At 33.7% G+C, this 16,573-nt stretch overlaps 1 protein-coding gene across 1 annotated transcript in view; it reads left to right on the top strand.

The window, feature by feature from the left end:
- ASCC3 (activating signal cointegrator 1 complex subunit 3) overlaps positions 1 to 16,573 on the top strand; it is a 361,738-nt gene that overhangs the window by 50,329 nt on the left and 294,836 nt on the right. Inside the window, exon 5 of the mRNA XM_047858492.1 lies at positions 16,366 to 16,486. Within this exon, the coding sequence (XP_047714448.1) occupies positions 16,366 to 16,486 (121 nt within the window). The remainder of the gene's footprint in view (positions 1 to 16,365; positions 16,487 to 16,573) is intronic.

Genomic DNA, 16,573 nt, shown 5'->3' with positions numbered 1-16,573 from the left:
TGTCAGTTTATAAACATAAATGACTATAGATTTAGAAATTGCTCTGAGTGTTCACTTAAATATTTGATATTTGATACATTAATTGTTCAGCTTTATATATATATGCACATGTTTGCACACATATATACACATACATAATGGCTGTAAATTTGTTTAAGGAAATTAAAATCAGCGTGTTTTCTAAGGATCAGGCTATCAATTTGCCATGAAAATGTAAAGTAAGCTATTAAATATACAGTGGTACCTAACTGTAACCTTACACACATCTAATTAATTATAGCATGTGAGGAATAAATAGGTTCACATTTCAGGTAGTTTTAATTAAGTTATAGGTGACCTTGGTTTTAGCTCTGTGTTAGATTAAGTACCTGTAAATAATGAATATTAGTTATTCTGAAAACATAATTAATCTAATTCTCTGCAATGCAACAACAATTTGCGTAATACATTTTTCTTGAGAGAAAAATAAATTCTAAATAAATGCTGTCCTAATTTTCATGGCTTTTTTTATGTATTTAAAATTTTATTTTGGAGTGTATGAATATTTAATAATCTTTTATGCCACAAACTAAGAATAATTTACAGTGTTATTAACACACTCTGCTTTATGTAATTATTCTAATAATTCCACATGGACTGTTAATTCAAAGCTTTTTTCAGTTGCTTCACTTTTAACATTTTGATTTATCATATTTCATTATTCTTAGTTTTTAATATTCACACCTTTTTCATTTGACATACAAATCTAAAATAGCTTATTATATCAAAAGAAGATGTTCTCTAAATTGAATATAGTTCTTCTTTAGATACTGTGCTTACTATAATATATAATGTATGCTGTTTAGTACATACAGTGGAGATGCAGATACATCTTTAATTTTTAAAATGAGAGTATAATTAAGAAAGAAAACACCTGGATTTGCTTTCATTTATGAGAATGTGAATGCCTCCTTTTTTTCTTGAGGCTTTATTACATGGGCACTGGTGCATTATATGGTTTTTCCGACCCTCCTGGTATGTTTAGAATCCCAGTCTGACTAGAGGATTTGTAAATTATGCTGTTTTAATACCTTACTTCATAAAATAAACTTCTGGAGCTTTCTTTTTCTGTTTTCAAACAGTTTCTATAAGAAATGATTATCTCTTTCTCTGGCCTGTTGTCTTTTTGGAGGGCAGACTTTAATTACCAATTCACATTTTACAGTAGTTGGCTTATTCAGATTTTTTATTAGTTAAATCAAGTTTAAAAATTATATATATATTTTATGGAACTAGCCATTTTATGTGAGTACTCAAGCTTTTAACTCTAAAGTTATTTATAATGTCTTGTATTAAAAAAAAAAGATGTTTACATTAGTTTTTAGTTGTATTGTCCCTTTCTTTCTGCCTTTTCTCTATTTTCTCTTTATTATTAGGGGAATGTGAGTTTTGTTTTCAGAGAACCACTCTTGGGTTTGTTGTTCTTCTCTTTATTTTTCTCCCCACATATTGCTTTGTCTTTTATTAATATAGCATGTATTAGTTGTAAACAATAAGAGGTGTCAGTTTTCCAACCTTTAGATACATGAGGGTTGGGACAAGCTCCGTGACTTTCTAGTTACACCCAGTTATAACAGATGTATTTGTTTCACAATGGAAATGGGTTTCTTTAAAATTTATAATCTGTTTACAGCTACTTGTTTTCTTATGCTATCAGTAACAATCATGATAATATTTGAAACATTCTGAAAATATAAGGTGATCTCAAGGACATTTTATTGTATTTGAACAATAAGAGATCCCAGTGAAAAATTCCAAAAGAGATGTATATTTTATAACCTGATGACTAATGCTGATAGAAAATGATCTCATATTTATCTTTTTATTACTTGTTTTCTTCACAAAGATTCGTTTATATATGTAAGGCATTTTTAAAAGGTAGTTTTTGTTTAAACCACAATTAGGATAATCATTCAACTTTGCAAATATTTATCAACATTAAGAGAATAGTCACTTTGATAATAGGCATATAATTCTTTTTTTTTTTCCTTGAATCCTATATCATCTTTTATTTATTTATTTATTTTTAATTTTTTTTTTCAACGTTTATTTATTTTTGGGACAGAGAGAGACAGAGCATGAACGGGGGAGGGGCAGAGAGAGAGGGAGACACAGAATCGGAAACAGGCTCCAGGCTCTGAGCCATCAGCCCAGAGCCCGACGCGGGGCTCGAACTCATGGGCCGCGAGATTGTGACCTGGCTGAAGTCGGACGCTTAACCGACTGCGCCACCCAGGCGCCCCCTATATCATCTTTTAAAAAAAAATAATGGGCTTTTTAAAGACCAAGTTTTAAGCTTACAGAAAAATTAAGCAAAAACAATAGAACATCTCAATATACCCTCTTTCGTTTCATAAATTCTTTTTAATGGAAGCATCTGCTCTGTTGATCTCAGAGCTTCATAGTATTACTTACTGTAAAGTCCTCGTCACCTTTAAGGTCTTCGGAATGACTTTAAGTTCCTTGTTGATTTTGTTGCCTATTGTTTTTAGGATAAAATTTCTTCATATGTTTTGGAATTTTAATTCTTATGCTGATGCCAATTTCTAATTTCTCTCCCTGTATCCCCCTACTCCCTGTCTTAAGATTTTTGCAGTAGCTGTGGCCCCTAGTGCCGTTTTGGTAGTAGTTATTTTCAGCCCCTCTCATGAACAACACAGCACTATTCCCTTGTGCTGGCTTCAGCTAAGCCTAGCTCCCATGTTGCATGGGGCATTTCTCATTTAGACTATCCCAGGGAGCCAAACTCCTGGCCATACTGTCCAGAACTAGAACCCAGCTTGTTACGTCATCTCTTCCTAATGCTTTGCCTTTTTTGCTTAATGTTTGGCCCAAGGAGATATTTTTCTTGCTTTTAAGTTTGAAATGTGTCTTTTCTGTTTTTCTGTTTTACCAGAAGAGGCGCTTTAAAGCATGAATTTTGTGTCACTGTTTCTTCTTCATCTTAATTGCTAATACTTGTTCTTTCAGAATGTAGTCACCTTCCTATCTTAAGCATGAAGGAGAAGAGATTTTTTTCAAGGTAATTTTAAGAAGGAGTTTAAAAGTAATAGCTATTTTAGTGTATGTGGCGTTTTTGTTGTTGTTTTTTGTTTTTGTTTTTGTTTTTTTTTTAAAGGAGAAATAACTTGTTATCCTTATAGGATCATCATATTTTTTATTGTGGCAAACTATTTAAGGGTTTAGCTATTTAAGAACAGTATACAAATTGAAAACAGTAGAGTAACTAAATTCAGTGACCAATAAAAACTTATTCAATTGTTATTTCTATTTAGGGTTAAAGTTGAAATCTTGATTTCGTTCAAGGTAAAGGAAAATTGATCATCATTGTTATGTTGTTTTAATAAGAATAACAACTATATATATAGCCTGTATAAGTATTATGATGATTCTGGGAAAAAACAAAAACAAAAACCCCAAGCCAGGAACACACTGCTTATATTCTTGTAAATATTTGCTCTATTTTAGTACTTTTAGCCCTGTTTCTAGTTTTATATGAGTAGTGGTTCTCTTATCTTTGTTGCTTATGCATTTTGTATATCAGTTGATACATAGAAAAAGTTATGTGTGATATACTATTCTTGGGGATTGAACTTCTATGTAGAGAATTTAGTGCCTTGCAAATCCCTGAAACAGAAAGGACCCCTAATCAATGTTGTGATTTTTATTGTCTGTACCAATAAGGAAGAGGCTAAACATTGTTTGCATATTACCAGCCTGTATGAAATGTAATAAATAATTTTCATACAAATATTAAATGTGTATATGAACAATCATAGGTATTGCTTTCTATGAAAAATGTTCCTTTTCTCTTGATACACAAATAAGTTTACTTAAAGAGTAATATTTCACCCAGTTCCTCCATTTTATAAATCTGGTCATTTAGAGGCTCAAACAAATTTTTAATTTCTGTGGGTTAGCTGCTGTCCTCTTTTGTAACTAGCTGCTGTTCTCTTTCATAAAAGGCTGCATATTGTATGATTGTAACTATATGACATACTGGAAAAAGGGAAGCTCTGAAGATAGCCAGATCAGTGGTTGCTAGGGGTTGGGAAGGGAGAAAGAGATGAATTGGTGGAGCACGGGGAAATGGATCTATTCTGTATGATACTATTAATGGTAGAAATGTCATATAGTCATTATGCATTTGCTAAAACTTGTAGAATGTACAACACAAATATAAACTGATGTAAAACTATGGACTTTAAAAAATCTAATTTGGTAGTCAATATGATACAATAGACATAAATTATGGTATGTAAACATGGTCTATCTAGCACTCACCTGACCATTTTACAGTAGAATCAAAATATCTTCTAAGCCAGTGCTTTCTTTTTGCAATGATTGAAATATTCTGTTTGCTCTCCAACATGGTAGCCACTCGTCACTTGTGGCTGTTGAGTCTCTTGAAGTATGGCTAATAGGACTGATAAATTGTATTTTAAATTTATAATTATTTAGAATGTAAAGATACAATGTGGGATGCCTGGGTGACTCAGTCGGCTAAGCATTGGACTTCAGCTCAAGTCATGATCTCATGGTTATTGGGTTCAAACCCTGCATCAGGCTCTGTGCTGGCAGCTCGGAGCCTGGAGTCTGCTTCAGATTTTGTATCTCCTTCTCTCTCTGCCCCTCACCCACTCATGCTCGCTCTCTCTCTCTCTCAAAAATAAATAAACATTAAAACATTAAAAAAAAAAAGATATCATGTGGTTAGTGGCTACAATATTAGGGAAGTATCTAAACTAGACAAACAAGATAGAGAAATGTCAGTGATTAATACAGTTAGGTGGCATTAATAGTTTATTGAAAACCTTTATCATAAATATTGGTCCATTAACAATTTGGGATCAGTTCTTTATTTCTTTTTCTTATTCTTTATTCTTTTTACATTTGCCCTATCCTCAGCACTTTAATTGATAATTTGCATAAAGGCATAGTTTTAATTGAACTTAGGTTCAGGGTAGTGTTTACTGATATGACAGATGCCCAAATATGGATTTACAAAGCTATCAAAAGACTAAAAAGAAGAAGCAGGAAGAAAGTGAACTTTATAAGCAATCCATTTGAATTCTGCCTTTACTAATTATAAAAAATACAGGATATGGAAAGCTTGGACTACTAGGAATTCATGTGGTAAAAACCTAAAACCAAATGTTTTGGCTACACATTCAGTTTGAGTTAACAGTGTGATGTTGTGACTGACTTCGGCTATGTTCAGAAAAGTTTAACATCTAGTTCAAAATTCTTGTAATCTCTGTGATCTGCCCTGATAAAATTATATTTGAAATATTATGTTCAGTTTTGGTTTATGATGCTGTTTTTTTTAAGTTTCAATAAAAGGTACATTTGTAAAGGAACATGGATAAAGAATTATGTAGAAACCAAGTTATATGACTAATAGTAAGGAATTGATGTATATTTACCTGAGAAAGAAAGGACCTGTGGGTAAAACGTGACTAGTACTTTGCTTTATCTTTAGATATTTGAAAGGCTGTCTTATAGAATGTTACTAAGATCGTTCTCTGTAACCCAGAGAACACAGCTAGAATGATAGATGAAAGAATAGAGAGGCTGATTGGGCTCAATATAAGAAAAGATTTTTTGATAGTGTGTTTGCTAGCAGTGGCATGAATTATCTTATAAGATAGTTTGTTGCTGGCAGATGTATGCTGGATGTTCATCAGCTAGGAAATAATTGTCAGTTAACAGCAATAAGTATTGAGCGCTTATTGCCAAATACTGTGCTGATTTCTTTTAACAGATGAAAAAGCTGACGCTCAGGAGCTTAAGAAAGTTGCCAGTAGTCCTATAGCTAGGAATTGACAGAACTGATAACTAAAGTTAGTTCTCTCTGAATGTAAGCCCATGTTCGCAACTGTCCTCCTATTCTTCTTCCCATTACTAATCATTGCTTTTACGAGAGCTTTGTTTAGTTATCCTCTAATGTCCCTTCCAAATGCATAGATGACCACATTGTAGTTTTTTGAAAAAGTGTATGTAAAAGATGACTATAAGGAAGAATGATCTGGCTCTAGTACGTAGCAGATTGAAGTAGAGACCTACTGGTCGTTGGCAGGAAGATTAAGGAAGCTGTGATCTGACCAATTATTGATTGAAACATTGTTTCAAACTTAATGCTGTTTTTTACAGAGCACCACAATATATTGTGTTTAACTTCACAATTGAACCAAGAACAGTTTCACAGCAGAAATTAAAGTTAGGATATGTGTATGCACATATTACAATCATGAGCATACTTTCTTAAAAACATGTTGACATAAATATGCATATCAGATGTTTTTAATATTTGCTGTGTTCATTTATTTCTTAACAGTAGTTGATTTTTAGATATGTTTGTAGTGTTTTCATTTAATTATTTTCTACCATGATTGTTTTTAAGTGATAAATATATCAGTGTTGTATATAATTAGCAAAAATTCATTAAATACTTCTTCAGATACAGGGAAAATATATGCTTTAATTTTTTTTAATGTTTATTTATTTTGAGAGAGAGATTGAGAGAGAGAGAGAGAATACAAGCAGGGGAGCAGAGAGGGAGAGAGAGAGAATCCCAAACAGGCTCTGAGATGCCAATGAAGAGCCCAATGCAGGGCTCGATCTCACCGCGAGATCATGACCGAATTTAAACCAAGAGTTGGATGCTTAACAGACTGAGCCACCCAGGCGTCCTGAAAATATATGCTTTATTTGTAAAGCACTTCATACCTTGCTTGGGACACAAATAGTATACAAGTGTTAGGTATTGTTATCAATATTATTGTGATTCAAATTATTTTTTATACTTTTCTTTCTCTCTTTATGATTCATTTATTTTAATAATATTAAACACCTAACATTAACTATATGGAAGGCATTGTGTCAAAAACATTTACATGTATTATTTTTTTCACATCACAGCCCTGCAAAGGATGGGAGTGTACTCTTATTCCTGCTATACAAATGAGAACATAGGAAGCTCAGAGAGGCTGTCTGAGGTCCTAAAACTCTTGAGCATTAGGCTAATGATTTGAGGCCTGGCTGACTTTCTCCTATGCTAAGCTGCTATGTTAGACTAGCATTCATAAATTTTTAGATTATTAAATTGACTGACAAGGAATAATATGAAATAATGATGGGGTTGCTAGTTTAGAATGCACTTAAAAAAGTTGTAAAAAATGAGCAGTGATGGTATCAGTGGATTATACATATTTTGTATTCTTTGAATTCTGTAAAACACCAGCAATTTGCAGAAACACCATTCATTTAATAACCTTTTCAGAGAAAGTATTATGAAACATAGGTAGTAATTATAAAACATACCTAGATTAGAAAACTGTTACATTGTGAAAAACTTTCATAACAGAATGATACTTTAAAGCACTGGTCTCCAAACTTTTTTGATCATACCTTCTAATAATCATTTTTAATAATGCATCCTTGATATAAATGTAGTTATTTAATTTAAAGTGTATACATATACTATTCTGCCTTATGTTCAACATAAAACATACATAGAAATGGAGAGTTAAAAAGGATGCTGCTTTAGAAGTTATATTTAACTGTATTAATGGTATTAAAATTCTAGTCAGAGCAATATAATTGAGTATGCATCAGTATTTTTTTTTTATCATAGTTTAGCACTTGTGACATTTTGAAATTCTGGTTCTACGTGCATTTCAATTCAGTACTCCATTTTTAGAACAATGGAGAGCCATTGGAAAGTTTGTTGGCAAGGGGTAGAGGGGAGGTAGCATGTATTAGACCTACATTTCATATGATTTACTGTGGTTGCTATGTGGAGAATGGATTGGAGTGTTTTGGATAGATGTGCAAAAACCATTTAGGAAGTCTTTTGAGTGGTACAGGCAGTAAAGGTTTGGGAGCTTAAAAACAGATAAGCATAAAGACTTGAAATCTGTTTAGTGGTTGAGATCAAGAGGACTTGATAGTGGATTGGATGACAGAGGTGGTGTGGGTGTTGTGGGGTAAAGAGGTGGTTACGGATGCATTTTAGCCTTTTCACTTATATAACTGGAGGGATGGCAGTAATACCATTCATGGAAATAGTGAACACTTAGAAAAGGGTGAAGAGGGTAGAAAACCAAACATAGTTTTGGACATGTAGAATTGTGAGAGGTCTTGAGACCTCCAAGTGGAGATGATAACTGGGCAATTAGATATAATTTTATACATCCTTCCCAGAACTGTAGTCTGTGCACAGAGTAGAGTTCTGGGAAGGATATATAAAATTAAGAGTTTTTAGCATGTTTGCTAAGGAATGTAAGGGCTTAGATGTGAACAGCTAAGGAGAGAATATGGAGTGAAAGTGAGAGAAAGCCTAGGATTAAGCCTTAAGAAACTCCAACATTTGATAGGCAAAGTGGTCCTGAAATGGAGATAGGAAGGTAGCTCTAAGTGGTAGGACACATCAAAAGAGTGATGTATCAAGGGTATCAAAGGAAAAGTGTGTTTAAAGAAGTATAAGGAGTATTTAGCAGTGTGGAATGGTAAGGAAGATGGGGTCAAAATAAAATTCACTTTCTTTATCAAATCTATGAATTAGTATTCTTCAAACAGAATGGAAAATAGAGGTGCCTGGGTGGTTCAGTCAGTTAAGCATCTGACTGTGTTTCGGTTAAGGTCATGAATTCGAGGTTTGTGAGTATGGGCCCTGCATTGGCCTCTGTGCTGGCATCACAGAGCCTGCTTGAGATTGTTTCTCTCCTCTTTCTGCTCCTCCCCTACTCATTTTGCTATTGAAAAAGTTTGCATAGATATATCTTATTTTTATTTGTTTTTCATGTTCTACAATATTTTTTTTATTGTGACCTTATTAAAAAGTATGACTCAAATTGAACTCAGCACTCTAAAAATGGTGTAATCAATGTAATAGCCTTTGAGTTGCTAAATGGGATTTTTTAAAGTAATGTCTAGGCCCTACGTAGGGCTCAAACTAATGAACTGCTGGAGATCATGAGTTGCGTGCTTAACCAACTGAGCCAGCCAGGAACCCCACTAAATGAGATTTTTGAAATATTACTATTAATACATAAATTTTTCCCAGGCTTCATTACATTTTTTATTCATACTGACCTTACAAGTAACCACCCCCCTCACCCATCCTTTCAGGATTTTTCTTAGGAATTTATTTGTAGGACCATGTTTACCCATCTTACAGAAATTCACATGAGTTTTTGTTGTTGTTTTGTTTTTTACCCTAATTGTGGGGTTTTATATTTACCTCCATTACTTCTCCTTAGGTCCTGCCAGATATATCAGACAATTTAGAAAATTTATAATCTTGATTCTACCATGCAACTTATTAACACATTAGCAAATTTGATTAATGTCTTCACTTTATATATCATTGATAAAATTTTGAAGAGGACAGAGACATGGCCCGTCCTTGTAGAAGAACATTAGTGGCTTAATTCAGTATTGAGATTAATCCCATAATCTACTTAACCATGTTGTTATACAAAAAGATAGTTCGCTCACATCAAGATACCATGTCTACTATGCATCCCTGAATCATTTTTCAGAATGTGCATTGACTATTTGATATGTAGAATGGTTGATCTTTCTTTTGAAATGTCTTTTAGAACTCCAAATAGACTTAGTTTTGACTTTTGATGAATTCTTTAATATTGACTACATAGAAACAGAATGGAACTGACAAACCTTTTATAAATAATAAAATTTTATTTGCTTTCAAGCAATTAGCAACTAAATAATTGTTCTTTTTTGGTTTTTGTTCTTATTTACCTGAGAAGCAGAGTTCAGACAGGATATTGACATGACCAAAGTTGTATTTTAAATGAAAATAATATTTTTTTCTCTAAATCGTTGAGTAAACTGATAGTCCAAGGATGTTTATCATATTTATTCTGTGGTTTCACAGACACTCAGCAAATCTTTGCATATCACAGTTTGAAAACAAATTTATAGTTCTAATTTAAGCTCATTCTCTCTCAATTTTCATAGGGTTTATAGTATAATTTTCCATGGTATATTATTCAAACGTTTATCATTATCTTTTGCTTTTATAATGTACCATTTGTGATTCACTTGATACTTTGTTGAGAATATAACATCCATTGTACCATTGTTCCTTTTGGAACAAAAATGATATTCAGAATATGGGATAAAGTGGGAAGTACTTTTTCTGAGAGATTAACAAGCTATATTTATCTGTTAAAAGTATTATAAGAAACAAGGAAGTAATACCATTTTAAAGTTAGTGTGTACATACTCTGAAATAATTTTTTTTGACACTTAGGAATGTAGACTCTTGGTTGATTTTTTAACTTTTTCCATTCTATTTGATTTTGATAAAGAACTACTTCAATTTAATAATTTAATTTAATGAAAATGGATTTATAAAACAATGAGAATTCTAAGAGAAACTCTATCTATTAAAATACCTTATAATAGGGGCGCCTGGGTGGCGCAGTCAGTTAAGCGTCCGACTTAAGCCAGGTCACGATCTCGCGGTCCGGGAGTTCGAGCCCCGCGTCAGGCTCTGGGCTGATGGCTCGGAGCCTGGAGCCTGTTTCTGATTCTGTGTCTCCCTCTCTCTCTGCCCCTCCCCCGTTCATGCTCTGTCTCTCTCTGTTCCAAAAATAAATAAAAACGTTGAAAAAAAAATTAAAAAAAAATACCTTATAATAATAATATATTGATTATAATGTGTTTTAAAAATGTTTATTTCGAGAGAGAGAGAGAAAGAGTGTGTATGTGTGTGAGAGCAGGGGAGGGGCAGAGAGAGTGGGAGAGAGAGAATCTGAAGCAGGCTCTATGCTGTCAGCACAGAACCCAATGCTGAGCTCCATCTCATGAACCGTGAGATCACAACCTGAGCCGAAATCAAGAGTTGGACACTTAACCAACTGAGCCACCCAGGCACCCCAATAATGGCTTTAACAACCTCTACCAGGGCTTTAACAACCTCTATTACTCTTGTGGTCTCCTTTAAATTTCATATCTTTAATTTATAGCCAGGGTAGTGAAACTTTCTTTCTTTTCTTTCCTTTCTTTCTTTTTTTTTTTTTTTACTTTTCTTTCATTTCTTTCTAAACTTTGTAGTTGATGTCTGTTTCTGTACTCATGGCTAACTTTTCCCTCCCTCCTTGTTTTGCAATTTGATAGCTTCTGGAACTTGTGTCAGTGCATAGAGCAGTGATCCAGACAGCTGTACCTTTACAAATAGTCATGCTCAGTGCCAAATTAGTTTGTAGTGCAAATCTTGAATGAGAACTGCACCTGCTCTCACTGTGGATGAAAATGGCAAATGTTAGGGAAAGCATAATTTGGGGATTACTTTAAATTTGGTAACAGCTGATCTCAGAATTCTACTGGGGATTCTTCATCTTGGAAGTCATGGAAGTCCTACTATTCAGAGCAAAACAGCTGTTTTGCTAGGTCTTAGGTATGTTATTTTTAAGAAATAATGGGCTAGAAAGAAAAGAAAAGAAAAGAGAAAAGAAAAGAAAAGAAAAGAAAAGAAAAGGAAAGAAAAGAAAAGGAAAGGAAAGGAAAAGAGAAAAGAAACGGCTCTGTGCTCTGGTAATCCTCCCCCTGAGATGTTACATTAGAAGTTGTCTTCCAAATATACCGATGTTTTCCTAAAATTATGGTGAACTAAAAAGTTGTGAATCTCTAATTTATCATGTGTGAATGTTGTATTTCAGATTAAGTAAACTTGAAGTAGCTTAGAATATGTGTAAGGATAACTCTGCCATGATAATTTATCTTCTTATGGAAGAAATGGTCTCAATTTAAGAATTAACATTCTTGGAGTGCCTGGGAGGCTCAGTTGGTTAAGTGTCCAACTTTTGATTTTAGCTCAGGACATGGTCTCACAGGTCATGAGTTCAAGCCCTGCATGGGGCTCTGCGCTGACAGCGTGGAGGCTGCTTGGGATTCTCTGCCTCCCTCTCTCTCTGGCCCTCCCTGGTTTGTGCTCTCCCTAAAAAAAAAATAAATAAATAATAAATAAGTAAAACATTAAAAAAATAATTAACACATTCTTTGAGAGTTGATAGACTATGAAAGACATTTCATGCTGTATGTAGAGAGCATTTCTTAGTATAGTTTGTTTGGAGTATGGAAGTATCTTTTAATTTGAATTTGTTGGTTTTAAAATATCACTCTTAACATTAAGCATGGGGCTTAAATTGAACTAACAGCAATTGAGAACATTCACTTAATATTTTGATAAGATTATTTCATTCAGTCTTTATCTTTCAACCATAAGCAATTTTTTCTGGTTACTTTTATTATTTAGTTTAAGCCATTTTGGTTTATAATTCAATGAAATATCTTTATTGATATATAATTCACATACCGTGCAGTTCATCCATGTAAAGTATATAAATCAGTGGTTTTTAGTATATTCATTGATATGTTCAGCCATCACCACAGTCATGTTAGAGCATTTTCCTTATCTCAAAAAGAAATCCTAAGCCTTTAGCTTCTCTCCTCCTACTCCCTCCCACCTTCTTCTCAGGCTCTAAAGAACCACTAATCTACTTTCTGTCTCTAGAGATTTCTCTCTTCTGGACATTTCATGTAAATGGAGTCATGTGTATGTGGTCTTTTGTGACTGGCTTCTTTCACTTAGCAAAATGTTTTTAAGATTTATCCATGTTGTACACTAATTCGTTCCTTTTTATGGCTTAGTAATATCTGTTGTATGGATATACCACATTTTGTATATCCATGCTTTGGCCGGTGGACATTTGGGTTGTTCTACCTTTCGGCTATGTGAATAGCCATGTATGTATAAAAGTTTTTGTTTGGACACATGTTTTCAGTTCTTTGGGGGTATATACCTAGGAATGGAATCAATTGGTCATGTTGTAATTCTGTATTTAACTTAGTGAGGAATCGGAAAAATGTTTTCCATAGTGGCTGTACAATTTTGTATTCCCACAATGTATGGGTTTCCAGTTTTCTCCACATCCTTGCCAACACTTGTTCTTTTCCAGTTTTTTTTTTTTAATGGTTCTTGTGGTTTTAGTTTGCATTTCCTTGATGCATAATGATTTTGAATATCTTTTCATCTGCTTATTGGTCCTTTTTGTATTTTCCTAGGATAAATTCAGACCTTCTGCTCAGTTTTTACTTGGTTGTATTTTTGTTGATAGTAAGAGTTCTTTATATACTCTGGGTACAGGTTACTTAGCAGATATATGATTTACCAATATTTTCTCCCATTCTGCATTTTTCCTTGAAGGGGACAAATTTTGTTTTGCTAAAATCCAAATTATCTGTGTTTTCTTTTGTTGCTCATGCTTTTGGTGTCATATTTAAGAATCCTTTACCAAATCTGAGGCCATAAAGATCTTATTCTGTTTTCCTCTAAGAATTTTATGTTTAGCTCTTGCATTTAGAATACTGATCCACTTTGAGTTAATTTTTGTATATCGTATAAGGGTCTGACTTCATTCAGTTGCATATGACTACCCAGTTGTCTCAGCATCATTCATTGAAAAGTCTCATCTTTCTTCACTGAATGGTTTTATTATGATTTTTGAAAACTTGTTTATTACTTTGAATAGTATTTTAGCGGATCCTTTAGTATTTTCTACTTAGACAATCTATGAATAGAAAGTTTTACTTTTTCCTTTTAATCTGAATACCTTATATTTCTTTTTCTTGCCCAATTGCTCTGGTTTGAACCTCCAGCACAGTGTTCAATAGAAGTCACAAGTGCAAACTTTGTTGTCTTGTTTCTATTCTTAGTGGTAAGTATCCAGTGTTTTCACCATTAAGTATGATGTTCACTATGGGTTTTTCGTAGATGCCCTTCATCAGGTGGTAAAAGTACCTATATTCCTACTTTGTTAAGTGTTTTTATCATGAAAGGCTATTGGATTTTTCAAATGCTTTTTCTGCATCTGTTGAGCTGATCATGTGACTTTTGTTTTTTATTGTGTTGATATAATGTAATGCATCAACTGATTTTCTTATGTTGAACTGGTCTTATGTTCCTGATGTAAATATCACTTTGTCATGGTGTGTAATTCCTTTTCTATATTGCTGGATATGGTTTACTAGTATTTTATTGAGGTTTTGTGTCTCAACTTCTAAGAGATATTGGTCTGTAGTTTTCTTGTAATATATTTGTCTGGTTTTGGAGTTAGAGTAAGACCTGGGAGATGTTCTGTTTTTTGGAAGAATTTGTGAAGAATTGGCATTAATTCTTTTGAATGGACTCACCAGTGAAGTCATTTAGACTTATTTGTGGGTTGTTTTAATTCAGTGTTTGACTTGTTATAGATCTATTCAGATTGTCTGCTATTTGCTAGTTTGTCTTTCTAGGAATTTGTTTATTTCATCTAATCTACCACTGCCAGGGTTTATGATTGTTATTTGCTTGTTTATTGGTTTGGTGACTAGCTGGATATTTTAGTGCAGACAATTCCTCTAATCCTTACCCCACAGTGTTTTAGCTTCTGGTATTGTTCCTTGAGGAGGCACACTTTTGGGTATATCCACAGTCATCCTAGATGAAAGTAGTTTTGGTAGGACCCTCTGCTTTTCTTTCTGTGACCTAGCCAGCTGTTAAACTTTACTAATTACCAGATAATTGCTCTGGTCACAGAAATGTCGTGGGGCATAAATTGTTCCACAAACTAATAAACTTGTGGCCACTTTGAAGGAATCGGCTCTTCCCCCCCTTGTCCTTCCTTAGTTCTCTTTTGTAACCTGGTTGTTCAATTTGTGACTCTTCTACTTATAGTTAACCACAATCTGTGCTGTTTTTGAGAGGACCCTAAGGCTTCGACTTTCTGCCAAGTTGCACATGAGGCCCATACCTTTGGAAGAGATTGGGACCTTTCTGTTTTATAGCCTAGTTCTTCCCCCAGACAAAATCTTTGAGGGAAACTCTGGAGCTAGGAGTGGGGACAAGGGACAGTTTATCTCTGACTGACACCCTTGCTCTAGGAGCTGAGTGCTGATGGAAGGGGTAGGCAGTAGCCTCAGTCCTTCTTGGCTTGCCTCTCCTGGTGTGGAATTAGTGCCTTATGAGCCAGGGTGAAAGTGATTGGGCCCCGGTATACTCCATGATGTTTAGGCCAAAAGTAGAGGTTCTAGGACTAGGGCCTTGGCCTTATATGTAGATAATGTCAGTTAAATGAACAGCAAAAATAAAATATTTATTAAATAGTTAGCATTTCATATATACTTAACATAAGTTCCTACTTTAATTATGATTTTGTGTGGAATGAATCTCTGAGAATAGTTAGAATTTGGCTGATATAAAATCTTCACATGTAAAATTAGATATAACATTTCTGGACAGGAGGAAAAAACATCCTGGAACCATACTGGAAGAAACTGAAAGGCTTTCTGGAGCAGTTACTTTGTATAATTATGTGATTGAAAGTCTTTCTTAATCCTAAAACTGGCTCTCTGACTTGAATAAACTTAATCTTTGGCAACTGCTCTGCATAAGATACACATGGAAATTTTTTATAAAAAGTTACATAAAGTACTTTGTGGAACTGTGTTTTAGATTTCAGATTTATTAAGCATTAAAAATTATTAATTAAGGGGTGCCTGGGTGGCTCAGTCGGTTGAGTGTCCAACTTTGGCGCAGGTCATGATCTCACTGTTCATGAGTTCGAGCCCTGCGTTGGGCTCTGGGCTGACAGCTCAGAGCCTGGAACCTGCTTCAGATTCTGTGTCTCCCTCTCTCTCTGCCTCTCCCAACTTGTGCTCTGTCTCTCTCTCTCTCAAAATTAAATAAAATTTTAAAAAGTATTAATTAAACATTAATAAAATAAATTTAATAAAATAATACAATTAATTATTAAGCATTAAAAATGTGGTGTATCATGAATCATTAAAACATTTTAATGGTTCTTTAACTCTAAAGTGATAGCTGTTATGTGTAGTAAGTTGGAAGAAAATTCATACTCTGGACTCTATTTGCCAAAACCAGAACAATATTAAAAAGCAAATTAATTTTGGAATTTCATTTGTTTATACCTAGGAAAGGCAAGTGTAAGGATTTATAATTCTGTGATTTGTTGTATATATGTCATAATTATTTATATACCATATATATCATAATCATGATTACTTTTACAGATTGAATCATGTGCTTTAGTAATTGCATATTGACTTCGTAAACCTGAAAGATATGTAACAATATGAAGAGTTGCTTTTCTTTCCTAAGTTACTATTTTTTTCCAAGGTATTGTTTGGGTACTTCTTGCTCTAGTAGTTTGGCTTCATACCTCTGTTGAATAAGGTATTAATAACTTGAAAAAGGTGATTTGAGTTAACAGTTGTTTTGATTCTTCTTTTAAGCTATTTGAACTGCTGGGACCTGATGGACTTGAACTTATTGAGAAACTCCTCCAGAACAGAATTACAATTGTGGATAGATTTCTTAATTCTTCAAATGATCATAAGTTGCAGGCTCTTCAAGGTAAGAAAGTGTTCAGTGGTAATTCCAATTTAAAGGAAGATTCATTGGTTGGCAAGTCTTTTTAATATAATTATACATTAATATCCT

The sequence above is a fragment of the Prionailurus viverrinus genome, chromosome B2 (genome assembly GCF_022837055.1).
Source record: "Prionailurus viverrinus isolate Anna chromosome B2, UM_Priviv_1.0, whole genome shotgun sequence".
Taxonomy (NCBI): domain Eukaryota; kingdom Metazoa; phylum Chordata; class Mammalia; order Carnivora; family Felidae; genus Prionailurus; species Prionailurus viverrinus.
The sequence above is the reverse complement of the archived record's forward strand: the minus strand, read 5'-3'. Positions and strand labels throughout refer to the sequence as shown.